The sequence below is a fragment of the Phyllostomus discolor genome, chromosome 12 (assembly GCF_004126475.2).
Source record: "Phyllostomus discolor isolate MPI-MPIP mPhyDis1 chromosome 12, mPhyDis1.pri.v3, whole genome shotgun sequence".
Lineage (NCBI taxonomy): Eukaryota > Metazoa > Chordata > Mammalia > Chiroptera > Phyllostomidae > Phyllostomus > Phyllostomus discolor.
This window is the reverse complement of record NC_040914.2, coordinates 60,867,529-60,884,181: the sequence shown is the minus strand read 5'-3', so window position 1 is coordinate 60,884,181 and position 16,653 is coordinate 60,867,529. Positions and strand designations below refer to the sequence as shown.

Here is a 16,653-nt window from a genome sequence, read left to right as displayed (position 1 = left end):
TTCCTAGAGCCAGGCTAAGGTCTGGCCTTCCTACCTGTATGGACAAGCCCTGCTGTGGCCTCTAATGACTCCCCACGGTTCTAATGACCTCCGGTGATCCTCCCACAGGCCTCTGGGTGATACCTCGGTAACCTCCCTCCCCCTTTGACCTTTGGTGACTTCTGTCACCCCCAGGCCGACCGTCGCGGCCCCCACAGCCTCTGACTCCTGGTGATTTTCACAAGTTCCATGCAACCCTTAGGATTAGAGAAGGCCTCTGGTTTTGCCCTTTTCTTGGCGGAGGCCTCATGGTTGGCGGGAGGAGGAGGAGGTCGCCCTAGAAATCAACCGGCTGGGGGAGTGGGAGTCTGGGCCCTAAGCGCGCGCCCAGGCCGGGCGTGTGAGCGCGCGCGTCCTGGGGCAGGTTGAGCGTCCTTTCCTCCACGGCTCCCGGGGCCGCCCTCAGTCACGTGGCCCGCGGGGCCCGACAGGTAACTCGCCCGGAGAGGGCTGGGGCTGGTAGCTGCCCCGCCTCGCCGGGCGCCGCGGGCGGGTCTCAGCAGCGCCCACTGCGCCAGCCGGGCCGCAGGTGCCGCCTCCGACACACCGTTCCCCGCCCAAGCTGATCCGCCACGGCCGTCGGTCGGTGCGTGCGTGCGCCTCGTCGGTCCGCGTGTGTGTGGCGGAGCGCCCCCCTCCTCTGCGGCCATGACTTCGCCGCCACCCCAGCCACCGCCCCCGGGATCGAACCCTGCCCCAGACTCTGCCGCCGACCCCCACCCAGAGCCTGGACCTCTGGTCGTACTGTTCGGGGCCACAGCCGGTGCACTGGGGCCGGATCTGGGCTCCGACGAGACCGACTTAATCCTGCTAGTGTGGCAAGTGGTGGAGCCGCGGAGCCGACAGGTAGGGTTGGAAGGGGCTGGTGGGGTGTCCAGCGAGCCTTATGACCCGGGGGGTGCAGTGGTTGATCGGTTCCCCCGCCGCTCGCAGGTGGGGACGCTGCACAAGTCACTGATTCGCGCCGAGGCGGCTGCACTGAGCCCTCAGTGCCGCGAGGCGAGTGGCCTGAGCGCCGACAGCCTGGCGCGGGCCGAACCGCTGGACAAGGTGCTGCAGCAGGTGAGCGCCGGGGCCGGGGTGAGTGGAGGCATTGCCGGACCCCAGGGACATTTCTCGGCGGGAGAGGCGGCAGGAGGCGAGGCCTGGCGCACCGCGACTAACTGGCCCGGGCGGTAGGACGGGTTCCTGTTGTTTGAAACTTTCAAGGACTCCCGCGTGTGCGTGTGTCCGCGTGGGCCGGCCATTCCTGGGGGCGTCTTACTTCTCAGCCTTTCTAGATATTGAGGGGGTGGGGACGGAGGCCGCGAGACCCCTTCCAGAGCCCCTGGCCGGCGGGGGAGCAAGTCTAAGACTGAGACGCCTCTGGGAACTTGCCCAGCCAGGTCTCCCAGAACAGTAGCCGGAAGCCGAAAGGGCCGAGGGGCCTGGCTTGGTCACAGGTCACAGTCCCTGTCGCCTGCGTCCTCGGCCCACCCACCCGCTTGGGAGACGCTGGAGCGGGGGCGTAGGGCGGTGTCTGCCCCAGAGGCAGACGCCGCCAGGTGTAAGCTGCTCGTCTAGGCCTGCCTCGGCTGGCTGGCCAGGCGTGGGCGCTGTCCGGACCCCGCCTGGAGGTTACCGGCCTCCTGAGTGCTAAAACCTAGAGTTGTCCTGGCCCTGGCTGAAGGCTGTTCCCATTGCTGTTTTCTTTTTATCTTCGCCACTGCCCCCAACCCGGGTGTGACTCTTTGGTATAGTGAGTAAGTGCTTTATACGCACAAATTCTTCCATCTTCCAACGACTGTGGGGGTTCCTGGTCTGTTACAGAAGGGCCTCCAGGCTAACCCCCACTTGGTAAGTGAGCTGAGGGAGAGCCGGGTTGCCTTGCTCTGCTAGTCTCAGAGTGTGAGCCTGGTGTGGGGGAGGTTCTTGGGGCTGTGCTTGGTGCTTATGCCTGTTCTCCAGCAGCCATGGAAGCTGGGGGAGGGGCTGGGCAGCTTCAAGAGTGCCACCCCCTCTGTGAACAAACAGCTCAGTGCCAGCCGGTCGATAGGGTGTGGGTCAAAGCTCATGCTGCCCCTGGCGTCCAGGTGTGGAGTTCTGTCCTTGGAATTTCTCTGCTCCTGGGTTGGTCAGACCCAGAGGCGGGGCTGCCATTGACCATGAGCCGGATGGGCCTCAGGCAGGACTGGGCCTCTCCCACCTCTCTGAGGGTGGTGCTTGGTCAGGGACAGGTTTAACCTGCTTCCCCCGCCCCCGCCCCTTCCCACCTGCTTGTCCCACTCTGCCAGATGTTTGCTCTGGCCCCACTCCAGACTGCTGGAGTGTGTGTGATGGGGGCTTGGGTGATATGTAACTGCCCCCATTTGGCCTGCAGAAGGTGATAGTGGACTGGGGGGAGAAGGGGAACACAGAGCCAGACCCAACAGGTGTGGCCACCTACTCCCCAAACAGGGTAGGGCGGAACATCTGGCTGAACCAGCTTTGCAGTCTGTGCCCTCTTTCTTCCTGCCTGCCCAGCTGAGTCTGTCTTTCTCTCTCCCCAGTTCTCACAGCTGGTGAGCGGGGACATAGCTCTGCTGGGTGGGGGCCCCTACGTGCTCTGCACTGATGGGCAGCAGCTACTGAGACAGGTCCTGCACCCTGAGGCCTCCAGGAAGGTATGCCACTGAGGGCACGGCGGGGTAGGGTTCTCAGGACACCCATTGTCACGGGGGTGGGCAGGGGAGCTGTTTCGCCCATTCATCCCCACTCACGTGTGCCCCCAGAACCTGGTGCTCCCCGACACCTTCTTCTCCTTCTACGACCTCCGCAGAGAGTTCCATGTGCAGCGCCCAAGCACCCGCCTTGCCAGGGACCTCACCGTGGCCACCATGGCACAGGGTACCTGTGACCCACTGGGGTCAGGTTGGAGGGGCGGCAGTAGGCTGTATCTGAGTGTGTGCACGTTGGTGGGTTCTAGGAACATGGACAATTGGCATCATCTGCTGCTTAAGTGCCTGAAGTGCGTCTCTTTGTGCTGGGGCTCATTTGGAGTGTGCTATATGTCTGCATGTGTGTGGGCCGGGGGATCTGTAAGGGCATATGTGAGCAGGGCCAAAACCAGCATGCTTGTGGGGATCCATGTGCGTCTTCTTGCGACTTGGGCCTCAGTGGGACCAGGCACAGTGCTCATGCTGGTTGCCCCAGGGCCTCTCATCCTGGGATTTGATTTCCTCATTGTTCTTTCTCTGCTCTCAGAACTGGGGCTAGAGACAGATGCCACAGAGGATGACTTTGGGGTCTGGGAAGTGAAGACAATGGTAGCTGTCATCCTCCACCTGCTCGAAGGGCCCAGTGGTAAGGTTCCCCTCGCCACCTGTCACCTGTTCCCTTGGGTCTGGGTGAATGCCTGCCTAGTAAATCCTCAAAGTCCCCTTCCCCACTTCTTACCCTCTCTGAAAGACCATAAGGTGGAAGCCCCTTTGTCACCTCCTCATCCTCTTCAATTGCCCTTTAAAAAAAAATTATTTACTTTCAGACAGAGGGGATGGGAGGGAGAAAGAGAGGGAGAGAAACATCAGTGTGTAAGAGATATTGGTTGCCTCTCACAAAGCACCCAACCAGGGCCTGGTTTGCAACCCAGGCACGTGCCCTGACTGGGAATTGAACCAGCGACCTTTCAGTTTACAGGCCAGCGCTCAGTCCACTGAGCCACACCAGCCAGGGCCAACTGTCCTCTATTCATAGACTTTGGTAGGGAGACCCCCTCCACAGACCTTACTGACCCCCATGCCATCTCTTTTTAGGTGAATTGTTTTCGAAGCCCGAGGTGATAAAGCAAAAATATGAGACAGGACCTTGGTGAGTGCAGGGAAGGGATGGGGTGCCAACAGCTGGACAGCTCTGACCCTGGGCCTTCCCCCCACAGCAGCAAGGCCGATGTGGTGGACAGTGAGACTGTGGTTCGTGCCCGTGGGCTGCCCTGGCAGTCATCAGACCAGGACGTGGCTCGCTTCTTCAAAGGGCTCAACATTGCCAGGTGGGTGCAGCAGGATGGGAGGGCCCAGGAGGGCAGGCCTACCCAGGAGGCACTAACGTAGCACTGGCTCCACAGGGGTGGTGTAGCACTCTGCCTCAATGCCCAGGGCCGCAGAAATGGCGAGGCCCTCATCCGCTTTGAGGACAGCGAGCAGCGGGACCTAGCGTTGCAGAGACACAAGCACCACATGGGTGTCCGCTATATCGAGGTGGGGATTTGGGCTGGGAGTGGAGCAGTGCAGAGCTGAGGCCAGCCAGGCCTGAGACCCATAGACCGTCCCCACTATACCCACAGGTATATAAAGCAACAGGAGAGGAGTTTGTAAAGATCGCAGGGGGTGAGTTGTGCCCCCAGCAGTGCCTACTGCTCCCTGGTTCTTGACCCATGTCCCACGTCACGACCCCTTGCCTTTCTGCTCTCCCGTGTGCCGGGTGTGGATGGGTAGTTGGAAGGGCATGAAAGAAGTCAGTAGTGACTCCCATTCCCCCCACCAAGGCACATCACTAGAGGTGGCTCGTTTCCTGTCAAGGGAAGACCAAGTGATCCTGCGGCTTCGAGGACTGCCCTTCTCTGCTGGGCCAACAGATGTGTTAGACTTCCTGGGCCCAGAGTGCCCAGTGACTGGGGGTGCTGATGGGCTGCTCTTTGTACGCCACCCTGACGGCCGGCCCACAGGTGATGCCTTTGCACTCTTTGCCTGTGAGGAGCTGGCACAGGCTGCCCTGCGCAGGCACAAGGGCATGCTGGGTAAGCGATACATTGAACTCTTCCGGAGCACTGCAGCCGAGGTGCAGCAGGTGAGCACCAAGGGCTCCCCCATCCCGTGTGCTTTTCCAGGGTGCCCCTTCCATCACCTGTGTTCCCACCCTACTCGGCATGACCAGCCTGTTGCTTCCTTCCTTACTAGGTCTTGAACCGCTATGCATCCAGCCCACTCCTTCCCACGCTGACTGCTCCACTGCTGCCCATTCCCTTCCCACTGGCAGCTGGGACTGGGAGAGACTGTGTGCGTCTTCGAGGCCTGCCCTACACAGCCACCATCGAAGACATCCTGAGCTTTCTCGGGGAGGCAGCAGCTGACATCCGGCCCCACGGTGTGCACATGGTGCTCAACCAGCAGGTGAGGCTGCTGCCAGTAGGGGGACACACATGATTAGGGAGGGTTGTGTGGTTGGGAATAAGGCAGTATTGTTATCAGGATAGACTAACTTATGAGATGGTGTGCACAGGGTCGGCCATCGGGCGATGCCTTCATCCAGATGACGTCAGCAGAGCGGGCCTTAGCTACTGCTCAGCGGTGCCATAAAAAAGTGATGAAGGAACGCTACGTGGAAGTGGTCCCCTGCTCCACAGAAGAGATGAGCCGTGTGCTAATGGGGGGCACTCTGGGCCGCAGTGGCATGTCCCCTCCACCCTGCAAGCTGCCCTGTGAGTGTCCCAGGGCTGGGGAAGGAGGAGGCATGCGGAGCCCAGGCTGTCATAACCCTCCCTTTCTACAGTGGGGACTTCTTTCTGGCTGCCCCACCCAGGGCAGTGCCAGGCTCCCTGCAAATGTGCTCTCTACTTTTGCCTGCAGGCCTCTCACCGCCAGCCTATGCCACCTTCCAGGCCACCCCAACACTCATTCCCACTGAGACAGCAGCTCTCTATCCCTCTTCGGCACTGCTCCCGGCTGCCAGGGTGCCTGCTGCCGCCACCCCTGTTGCCTACTACCCAGGGCCAGCCACTCAACTCTACATGAACTACACAGCTTACTACCCCAGGTATCCTGCTGCTGAGAGAACTGCGTAGAGTTGTCCCCTGTCCTGGTTTGGAGGAGGATCCTTATCCCCTTCCTGGGCCAGATAACTCAAGGTCTATGAAACAAGGGAGAGAAAAGTGTGGCTGGCTGATGCTGTCTACAAACAGGAATGGAGATGATGTAGAGGCTATGATTTTAGGAAGGAGGAACTGAACTAAGCATAAGGCAGAGGCAAGGGAAGGAGGAGGCAGATTTTGGTTTAGGCCGCAGATGGGAATGAAATACTAAAACCCCGCCTTTTCTACCCTAGCCCCCCCGTCTCCCCCACCACTATGGGCTACCTCACCACGCCCTCTGCTGCCCTGGCCTCTGCTCCTACCTCAGTGTTGTCCCAGCCAGGTGCCCTGGTCCGTATGCAGGGTGTCCCATACACAGCTGGTATGAAGGATCTGCTCAGCGTCTTTCAGGCCTACCAGGTGAGCTGTGACTGGAGGGTTTGGGGACCTGGCTGAGCCTAGAGCTCCCTGCCCTAAATCTCTGTCCCTTCTGCAGCTAGTCCCTGACGACTACACCAGTCTGATGCCTGTTGGGGACCCGTCTCGAACTGTGCTACAGGCCCCCAAAGAATGGGTGTGTTTGTAGGTGAGGGAGTCAGAAGGTAAGAGCTGGCTGACGTCCTTAGCTCACGTCTCTCCTGTGTCCAGAGAAGCAGTGCCCTCAACCTGGTAGCTTCTTGCTGAAAGCACTCAGAGGAGCTCATGCCCCAGCTCTGTCCCCCACTTACTGTTCTGCTGTTCACCCCAAAGATGATTGCTGTACCCTGCATGCAGGGCTTGGGGTAGAATGGTGCTACCCTGCTCCCGATGGCCTAACCTGGGCCTCTTGAGGAGCACCCAGAGAGCCTTTGGTCAGTCCTAGATATGGCCCACACCCACAGATGCTATGGAGCTGACATCCACAGCAGGTCTGACTTTTTAAAAATGTAAGCCCTGGTGCCTTCAACGTATGACTCCTGAGAGATTCTAAGTAAAGGTCCCAATGGTGGGGGAGCAGAGAAAAAGAAAGCACTGGCTCCAGCCCCCAAGATACGTGGACCTCAGTGGCCACATTGTACCAGAGGTGGTCGCACCTAAGGGTGGTGGCCCCTCCAGCTCTGCACAAGGAGTATCAGATGCCAAAACCACAGGCTGTTTTGATGGACTGTACTGCAGTACCCCCAAAGAACACTAGGGGGCAGGAGGCCCTCACACAAAAACTCAGGCTTGACTTTTAAAGGGGACTTTCTGCCTACTTTTTGTGCATACCTTGGGCAGGCCAGTTGTCCTGAATTCAGCAGACACCATGGACTGTCCTTTGCACCCATTAGAGGGTGCAGAACTGAAGCGTCAGAAGGGACTTGGAACTCTACGCTCTCCATGAAATATATAAAGGTTCCTGACCACACGGACTTTTTAAAAGCCAAAGTACCCTTAGCTTTGGCCCCCAGAGTGAGGGGCTCCACACCAGCCCCAAGTGGAGGAAAACTCAGGCAGATTTCAAGGAGACTGTTGACCTGTCATCGTTTATTACTTCAGCACTGTAACTGAGGAGCCTGAATTGCTGGCTCTTCCCTTTGTATTTGTGTAAGGAGCACTGTACTCCTATAAAAGGTTCTAAAATACAAAATGTACAAGAAAACACAATCCCGAGTGCTGTAAACATAACTGAGAACCAGTTCCTTAACTGAACATCATTCATTTTTTAAAATACAAGGTTTCAACTTGAGCCCGTCTGAACCTTAAACATAACCATCTGTTCTGAGTATCAAAAACAGTTTCATAGGCAGACCCAGCAGAACTCTGATGACAGTGACTAGCCCTGGGCAGCAGTGGGCTGCACCCCAGGCAGCAGCACCACACGTGATCCCGGAGACAGCTGTTCCTTTCAGAGCCGTTTTCAGCCATGTTTCTCTGTGCATCTCCAGTAAGCAGAAGGCTGCTCACCCCACTCCTCAACCTGGATCTTGCACGGGCTGCAGGGGGAGGGGATTGGTGCTAGCACATACCCAGCTGCTCAGTGCTGCTACTAGAACTCAATTTGCATAGTCCAGTGGATGTGTGCTTTAACACCTATGTTGCACAAAAATGTCTTTATCTACAAGGCCAAAAAATATTGACTCTTAACACCAAAGCTTTTACAAAGCTGATACAAAACTGCTTACATAGTATACAAAGCTCTATTTTAAAATTTAACTTTTATTTTAAATAGGAAAGCATTTCTAGTGCTACAGGCATCAAGGTATTTAAAAGGCATCAAAATTTGGTGCATAGCAACTCAGGATCATAGAGGCTTTTATTTTTTGAGGACAGAGCAGAGCAACCCCCAATGGATCTTGCAAGGGGAACTTTTGCAAGAAACCCATGTGAGGCAGCTACACCAGGGGCAAGAGGGTGGAAGCAAGTCTGGCCAGCTCCTTGGAACTTAATCTTGGGGGCCAGTCCCCCACAACTTCCAAAGGAAGCTGTGGGCTTCCAACCACAGCCCTGAAAAATCTATCGACACTGACACAAAACTCACTTTGAAAGAAAATATGAAAACACTTGGTCCGAGAGGGACCAGAGTAACAGTGATTTTCCTAACTAGTTTTAAGGGAAAAATCTAAAACATCATGGTTTAAAGGAAAAAACAAAACAATACAAACAAAAAAAACCCATACTTACTCATCTTGGGTCAACAGCTCCTACCTGGCTACAGGTGGTGGGCAACGAGCTGGCTCCCTCTGCCCAGGACTCACTCGGCTTTAGTAGAGAATCCTGGCATCTAAGACCCACAATCCCCTGGAATTAACAGCATCAAACCTTTGACCAGCCCAGCACATTGTCTCATATGTAGGCACTCAAAAAATGTGCTTTCTGAATAAATGAAAGTATATAATTTCATCTGAAAACATACTGCAAACTTCAGGAACTTTGAAATAGGCCCAGGCTTTGGACCAGATAACTTATCCCACTAATGGGAAGGGGAAGGGTGGAGCTTGAAAAAAGCACCCGAGTTGGGCACCTCCTTTGGTAGACAGCAGGCTGGAGTTTGTTGCTGGCCCCTGCCTTGAGCGCCAGCCTCTCCTGCAGCAGCACCATGGCATCTTTGGTCTGGAGGATCAAGTCTGATGCTACCTCATTTTTGGATTTGCCTCAAAGCCTTTTTGGCAAAAGGCTGGTTTTCAGGCCATGCAGATGGAACAAGGTAGGCCAGAAGCATCTGAGACTGTAAACAGAATGAGGGATAAGCCTTCTATGCCAGTGTGAATCTTAAAAACCTGCCATCTAGAGTCCTGCGTTTTCTCTGCTCCTGTTCTGAAGCATAGCTCATTTGTGCTTAGCTCCTGAACACAGCCTGGCCCCTAGAGATGAGTTAGAGCCAGTCAAGTTGCTTAAACCATCCCGAGACTGGCTTCAAAGGTTACAGAGTAGCCAAACGCTGATGCTTCCACTTGGAAAAGGGCACAAAGGAGAAGAGCACTTGTTTGTAGAATGACAGGAAATTAAAGCTACCAAACTAAAACCTCACCTTTTAAAGTCACCTTATAAGTAGCTATCTTACCTAAGGCCCTGAAGGGGAAAAAGCAATTTCAGCATGGAGGCAGAATGGAGAGACTACAGGAAAATTACCTAGAAAGTTACAAAAAGGCTATGCTCTGGAATGTCATTTTATATTCCAATACTTCAATGATTGGAATGGTCTCTTCTCATTTTATCTAAGTTTACTTTTATAAAGAGGTATGAGCTACATTTGGCTTTATTTCCTATGAAAGGCTTCAGGACACATGCTGAGTTTCTGAGGCATAGGTGTGGGCTTGGGAGAATTTCTGTCTTTTATGTTTGCCTCTAGAGGGTTTTATCAAAAGTTTCTATTTTAAAAATGTCATTAAAGCTAAAGGGTCCTTCAAATGACCATAAAGCAGTATAAATCACCAGTCCTAGCTAAGCAACCAAGTCACCTGAAAAAGCAGCACCTCTGAAACAAAGAGCCTGCTGCATTCACACTCAAAGCACCCATCATATAAAAGTATCCTATTCAAAAATAAAAAGCAAAGCCCAGTTCCCCAAAGCTCAAACAACCTATGCTGCTCCTGTTCTTTTACAAAATCGACCCAAGGCCTGAGGTGGAGGAATGCTGCTGTCCCCACGAACTGTGGCCTCCAGTTCCTGGTGCCAGTCCCTAAGGCCGCAGAGTTGGAACCCAAGCTCCAAGAAGAGAAACATGCTGAGAAGTATATGGTGGTGGTGGATGCAAGGTTGCAGCAAGCGCTGTCAGAGCCCGTCAGATCTTCCTAAATCCAGGGAATCGGGACCAGGGAGGGGAGCCTGCCTGCTCACCCCTGTTCCCTGGGAAACAGAAACCTGGGACATGTCTCTTCCAATGATCTCGTTCACTGGAAAAAGAAAAAAGGGAAAGTGATTAGTGACCTCTGTAGGACTGATCATATGATGCTCAATACCAAGTCTACCTCAAGGACACTTTTTTCCCTTTGCCATGGCTTTCGTAAAGGCAGTGTTTGAAACCTGCTTCTGAGCTGAATGTAAATAGTCCACGAGCTTTTCCAGACCCCTCTTTTCTCCCTTTCAGTTCAGTTTGGGTTGGGAAGGGGGTCACTCTCACTCTAAAGGCTCACGCTCTAGAGCATGGGATAGGATATTTTTGAAATGTGTTCACATTAATCTAACTCTTCCTTAATTTGCATCCCTGTAGGAGAGTTTTCCCTTTCTGATCTTGTAGTACACCTCCTATTTAAGTGAATGAAATGAATACTTTAGTGGGAATAAACCACTGACATGTGGGGGTTATTTTGTTACCCTATGCTAGGAAAGCATCCTTTAATTATATGGAGGCATTTGTACTGTTTCTGATCCTTTCCGACCACAGGCTCTTGCTTTCTGTTGGTTTCCATGACTGGGAGCACAGTGCTCTGTGAGGTCCAGTGCAAAGAATTTCAATCTTATGGAACCAACATAGAAGGGAACACCCTGCTTAGAAAGAACCCTTAGTTCTCTCACCATGAGAACTTTTTGCTTTGAAGTGAAAATTCTTTGCCTTATCAACTAAAGATTCTATACCAGTTCCACTCCTAGGCTTAACTGAAAACATATATCCACATAAAAACTTGTACTCAAATATTCATGGTAGCATTATTCATAACAGCCCCAATGGAAGCCCACATGTCTACAAAGTGATGACTAGATAAAGAAAATGTGGCTAATCCATAATAACAAAATATCATTCGGACATAAAAAGGAATGAAGTTCTAATAAATGCTACAACATGGGTGAACCTTGAAAACTTTATGCTAAGTGAAAGAAGCCAGACACAAAAGGCCACCAATTGTTCGATTCCATTTGTAGAAATGGCTAGCACACAGACAGAAAAAAGATAGGTGGTTGCCAGTAGTTATGGGAGTCACTGCTAATGTACATGGAGTTTCTTTTTAGAATAACAAAAATGTTGTAAATACAATGGAAAAAGTAAAAGCTTAGTCAACAAAAAAATAAAGGTACCATCAACATTATTTAATTACGAGTTTATAAGGTCAGTACAGGTAAAAAATACTAAATGAAAACAGTATTCTAAAATTAGTGGTGATGGTTGCACAACTGTGTGAATATACTAAAACCATTGAATTATATACTTTCAAGACTGTTGTAAGCAAAAATGGAGCAAGACAAAAAAAAGTTCTATACTTAGAATTTGACATAATCATGTAGCAAAGGAGATACAATCACTTTTTAAGATCTTGAAGTATTAACACCTAATTTTATAGTTTAGGTAGATAAAAAATTCAAATTCATATCCATGGCTGTAAGGAAAGGGGAACTAACATTTAATCATTCCACAAATATTTACTGAGCATCTATGGGTTAGACTTTACAACTGAAATTTTGCATCTTATTTCAATTTGTCTTCATAACATTTTAAGATCACTACTACCTCACTTTACAGATCAGTTGAGTCTTTCACATAATTTGCTTAGTAAATGGTCGAGTTAGCATCAAAACACCTGTCATTTTTTGGAGGCCAAAAGACTAGAGAAGCAGGGAAATCAATTTAGACAAAGAAAATGCAAAGACCTAGACAAATGTGAGACTGGGAGAGGGAGAATGCGTGTAGAGTAGGGATGGTAAGAAAAGGGAGGGTGGAAAGAAATACTGATTCATCGCTGCCCCCCAAAGTTTTGAGTCTAGAAAAAACGGTGCTCTCATTATTGGAAAAAAGCTGAGGAAGAGTTTAAGAGGAGGAAGGTGGTAGGTAGTTTAGGTCTGGAATAGGAGATTAGAACATCCAAATGGAAAGATTCTGTGGGTAAGGGACTTCAGTGAATGGCCAAAGCAATGAGATTCAGGTATTCATGCTAGAGATCTGGAAGAATGGGAGAAGTGTTATAGTTGCACCAAAGAGCAGAAGGCTGAAAATAATGAGTAGGAGTAGCACTGTGCCCTGGTGAGAAGATAGGACCTGGGAAATCCCATATATAAGCAGAGTAGGCTAGAAATTAGGTTTGATTTGAAAACACGCTCTGCCACTAACTCAGCGTGTGTTCTTAGACAAGTTACTTTTTTTTTTTTTTTTTAAGATTTTATTATTTTTAGAGAGGGAAGGGAGGGAGGGGGAGAGAGAGAGAGAGCGAGAGAGAGAGAGAGAGAAACATCAATGTGCGGTTGCTGGGGGTTCTGGCCTGCAACCCAGGAATGTACCCTGGCTGGGAATCGAACCTGGGACACTGGTTCCCAGCTCGCGCTCAATCCACTGAGCTACGCCAGCCAGGGCGGACAAGTTACTTTCCATATATAAGACTCCATTTCTTTACACAATTATGGTGTTAAAGTAATAAAATCTCTTTCAAGTATAGAAGTCCATGGTTTTATGTCAATTTTAAAAAAAAATTATTTACTTATTTTTTAGAGAGAGGGTGAAGGGAGAAAAAGAGGGAGAGAAACCTGTGAGAGAGACATCAATCAGTTGCCTTCCGCATGCATGTACCCTAACCAGGAATTGAACCAGCAACCTTTTGGCTTGCAGGCCAGTGCTCAATCCACTGAGTCACACCAGCCAGGACTGAACAACAGATTTTTCAGTGGCAGCACTCAGAAGGACAAAGAAATGAAGGAGGAAGATTTGGTTTGTGGTTAGTATTTAATGTAGAATGGTGAAGAAGTAGGGACTAGAGGCTAAAGAAAGCTAATTACAAAAGAATGATGATTAATCAGTGTGGATGAGCTAATAAATCACTGATTGAGGCCAACTTCTTTTCCTTTTTTTTAAAATTTATTTTTTGATTTAATCGTTGTATTTTTTCCATTACCATTTATTCCCCTTATACCCTCCTCCGAGTCCAACTTTTGAAGGTCACTGGTACAGACCTATGAAAGTCTTTGTCAGAGGGAGGAAGCTCTTTAAGTAAATCTTCCAGACTAGGATTTATCAACTATTCATGATGGTTTGCAAAGAAGGATGGAATTAATCTAAACGTATTCCTGACTGCTAGAATTACCTCACAGTAATGGAATGTAACAGTTTCTATCTACATGAAAAATTACAAGGATGCTTTGCAGGACAACACATTTCGTCTTCAGTTTCCTCCTAGGTATAGTGGAGGTTTTGTTGTAGTTAAAACCTCATATATTATACAGTGAGAATATAAAAGGGACACAAATACTCAAGGCAGCCCTTGGCATCTCTGTTATTCCAAACCACAGAATAAATGGGAAACAGTGTTTTCAGTGTGGACTCTGTGTGGATCTACGGGCTAGCCTCATACTAAGAGAGAGCACAAGGATGGCCGGTGGTATCTGTGCACAGCCTCTACCATTACTCATCATATTAGATTATCAGTAGGCGTCATGATCTGTCTCTCCAACAGGTTGTGAGCTCAGAAAAGGCGAGGGCCTGATTACTGAGAAAACATCAATTTTTGATGGCTGAATAAATAGATCCTAATTTGATATAATTACTTAGAAGCTATTTGGAAATAGTACACTGAAAGTTCATTAGGTGCTAGGATAGGAAGGGGACCAGAGAATGTTATTGAGACTAACACAGGACATGTGATTTTGATTTTGACAGTGTTTATTTTAGACAGGTTTCACAGCAGTGGCAAAAAGCCAAACAGGAAAGTACCCAGCTCACATTCAAGTCACCTTTTCCTATCACTTATCTCTTCCAAAGATGGTAATTTCAGAGATGTTCCAGGCAGCCATGCAACACACCTTTTTTAATTCTTAGCTCACCGCTCAAGTTTTAAAACTACAGAGTGATTAGAAATGGTGCTTTATTGTCACCAAAAACCATGATTGTTTTCCTGTGTTGTTTTTGTAAAAATATATATGTTACTGAGAAGTAGTTTGAGAATGAGTGTTTTCTTTATTTTTTAAAGATTTTATTTACTTATTTTTAGAGAGAGGGGAAGGAAGGGAGAAAAGAGAAACACTGATGTGCAAGAGACACATCAAATACATCAATCAACTGCCTTTTGCATGCCCCCAACTGGGACCTGGCCCAAAACCCAGGCATGTGCCCTCTTTGGGAATCGAACCAGCGACCTTTCAGTTTGCAAGCCAGCACTCAATCTACTGAGTCATACCAGCCATGCTTCTCCTGTATTTGTATCAGGAAGTCAATGCTTGCATTTTCTTGAAGATGAGGGTCTATATCAAGCACTATCTACCACTTATCAAGTACACTTTGATAAGTATGAATCCATCGTTTTCTGAAGTAGCCAAGTGTTGTCACTTAAGCAGAAGCCTGATTGAAACTGTGTTATTTCTGCTCCTCCTTACCAAAATTCTGCTGTTCTATTTGCCCAATGTGCCTAACCTCACTTAGCTGAAGACATCTGGAAAGTTGACAGTTTAGGATTTTTTTTTTAAGAGTACATTTATTAAAGCTGGGGACAGTGAAACAAGGAAGGGTCTAGGATAGAAGAAGCAAAGGAGAGAGCCTAAACAGGGCTGCTGTCTACTCACTGGAGAGTCAGAGTAAAGGGGGCCTTGGAGACAGGTTCATGGGGCTAACGCAGGACAAGCTGTTGCTGCCCACTGCTCCCCCGGCTGCAAGTCTCACGGGAACTGTTAGGGTCAGAAGAAAGATAATTCACTGGAAAAGGAGATCTGGGTGGCCATGTCCCAAAGAGGACACACCAATAGTTTAGGACTTTAAGACTATAATAAAGCCAAGACTTTCCACAAAAAGCACTCAAGCTGACTATACTCAGATATACTTCAATTCCTATCAGTATTGATGTACAACAGCTAGTGAGTGGGTTTAAATTCCTGTAGGGCAGGAACTGCCTTGTCTATCTTTGTTCACCACCGAACCCTAGTGCTTGGTACATACTAAGTGCTGAGTAAAATTACTTGCCAACTGAATCTTTAATATAATTTGGGGATTTGGAAAAAACAACAAAACTATTCTCAAATAATAACTACAGGTGAATAAAGAATACAAATTTTAGGACAGGGTGTCAGAACTGTAACAAAGCAGGCCTTTAACTGTCTGTTAGCGGTAACTTGGTTGAGTTCAGTGTGGTGTGTAAGCCCACTGCTCTCCTTCGGCCCTCACTCCTCCCTTAGGCTGGGGCTCCAGGCTCGGGTTACCACCTCCAGCAAAAGTCTGAGTGTCAATTTAAGCAAGTCAAAATTACTACTGGTAAATAAATCAATGATGTAATTTATACTATAAATCATCAGCAATCTTAATTTTAACATAAGTCATTTCTTAAAAAATACTAATGCTTACAATTTCATTTTCACTTCCTTTTGAATATACTTATATACATATAAATTTATTGATTTGTTTAAACCCTAGTCCACAAAGTATATGAGGTGGCTTTATTTATTTTTACCAATTTAAGGTAAGAACATAAAGAGCTGTTTATGCTCCTACTACACAATATTACCATTTCTCCCTTTAAAGAGTACACTAAATTAAAAGCCTAGAACAAGAGTCGACAAGCCTCGACACCCGTGCTGACAGTTTATGTAGGTCACAGCACTTGGCCCACTTGCAGCAGCCGCCATCCTCGACTCCTACTACCCCAACACCTGCATCGCTTGTGCCACCACAACAGAAGTAGAGCCATCGGCAATATTTGCTGTAGGGGAAAAAAGGGTTTTTATTCAGGAAATGCTCAAAGAAGCAGTCCACTGGAAAGCAATTTCTGCACACAAGAATGAGGTGTTTGAGTAACAACAGACCTCTCTAATTTAGAGCTATTTCCAATGCTTAAGGATTCATCAGAGCTGACGAGTGTGGTATGGTATGAAGTCTCACCACCAGGTGAAGAGGAGCAGGGTAGCCCAGAAGCATGCACACTGTCATACACACAAAAGTCCAAGGGCCTTTATTACTAGCAGCTGAGCATGTTGAACATTTTTATAAAGGATTTTGGGGCATAACTATACTCCATTTATATATGTTATTTCATCTTGAAACTGCAATGAACATTCAAAGTTCGGCAAATTTTTCTTTTCCTCTCATCTCCCTTCATGGAGATGTTATATTTTATAAAATGAAGGCTATATAAAAAGTGTGATAATTTTTTGAATTTTACTTGAAGAAATTAGAAATTTGGAATAATTTTAAATGGATGAGAAACCTAGTACTACTTTTCAGTTTACTACTCTATAGCATATTTTGCTATAACCTAAAAGTTATAACCTAACTTTTTAGGTTATTTGATAAGTTATCAGAAGACCATCTAAATACATGAAATACTTGATTCATCTACTTATGGCATGAGCTGAAGAATTAACTTGCATTTATCAAAATCTGATGAATCTGGCTTCACAAGCTAAGACAGAAACAAGTTCCTGAAAATTCAGAAGGTAACTGCTAACTGCTC

At 48.8% G+C, this 16,653-nt stretch overlaps 2 protein-coding genes across 4 annotated transcripts in view; one reads left to right on the top strand and one right to left on the bottom strand.

Annotated features, from left to right (window-relative positions):
* Positions 1 to 164: 164 nt before the first annotated feature.
* Positions 165 to 7,238, top strand: ESRP2 (epithelial splicing regulatory protein 2). 2 transcript variants are annotated; one of them, XM_036012049.1, is made up of 16 exons: positions 165 to 885; positions 973 to 1,101; positions 2,568 to 2,681; positions 2,790 to 2,904; positions 3,262 to 3,360; positions 3,810 to 3,864; positions 3,935 to 4,042; positions 4,118 to 4,250; positions 4,337 to 4,379; positions 4,538 to 4,839; positions 4,950 to 5,162; positions 5,272 to 5,470; positions 5,619 to 5,805; positions 6,094 to 6,259; positions 6,336 to 6,413; positions 6,488 to 7,238. In XM_036012049.1, the coding sequence occupies exons 1-16, from the start codon at positions 688 to 690 to the stop codon at positions 6,521 to 6,523; spliced, it is 2,175 nt and encodes a 724-aa protein (XP_035867942.1). In that variant the 5' UTR covers positions 165 to 687; the 3' UTR covers positions 6,524 to 7,238. The 2 variants fall into 2 exon arrangements, with proteins under 2 accessions (XP_035867942.1, XP_028357748.1); XM_028501947.2 differs by having other exon boundaries at positions 3,932 to 4,042.
* Positions 7,239 to 7,560: 322 nt separating this feature from the next.
* NFATC3 (nuclear factor of activated T cells 3) overlaps positions 7,561 to 16,653 on the bottom strand; it is a 103,385-nt gene continuing 94,292 nt past the window's right edge. For both annotated transcript variants that reach the window (XM_028501945.2, XM_028501944.2), the window contains one exon: positions 7,561 to 10,194. Coding sequence is in view for 1 of the 2 variants with exons in the window: in XM_028501944.2 (XP_028357745.1) it covers positions 10,073 to 10,194 (122 nt within the window). In the remaining variant the exon portion in view is untranslated. The remainder of the gene's footprint in view (positions 10,195 to 16,653) is intronic.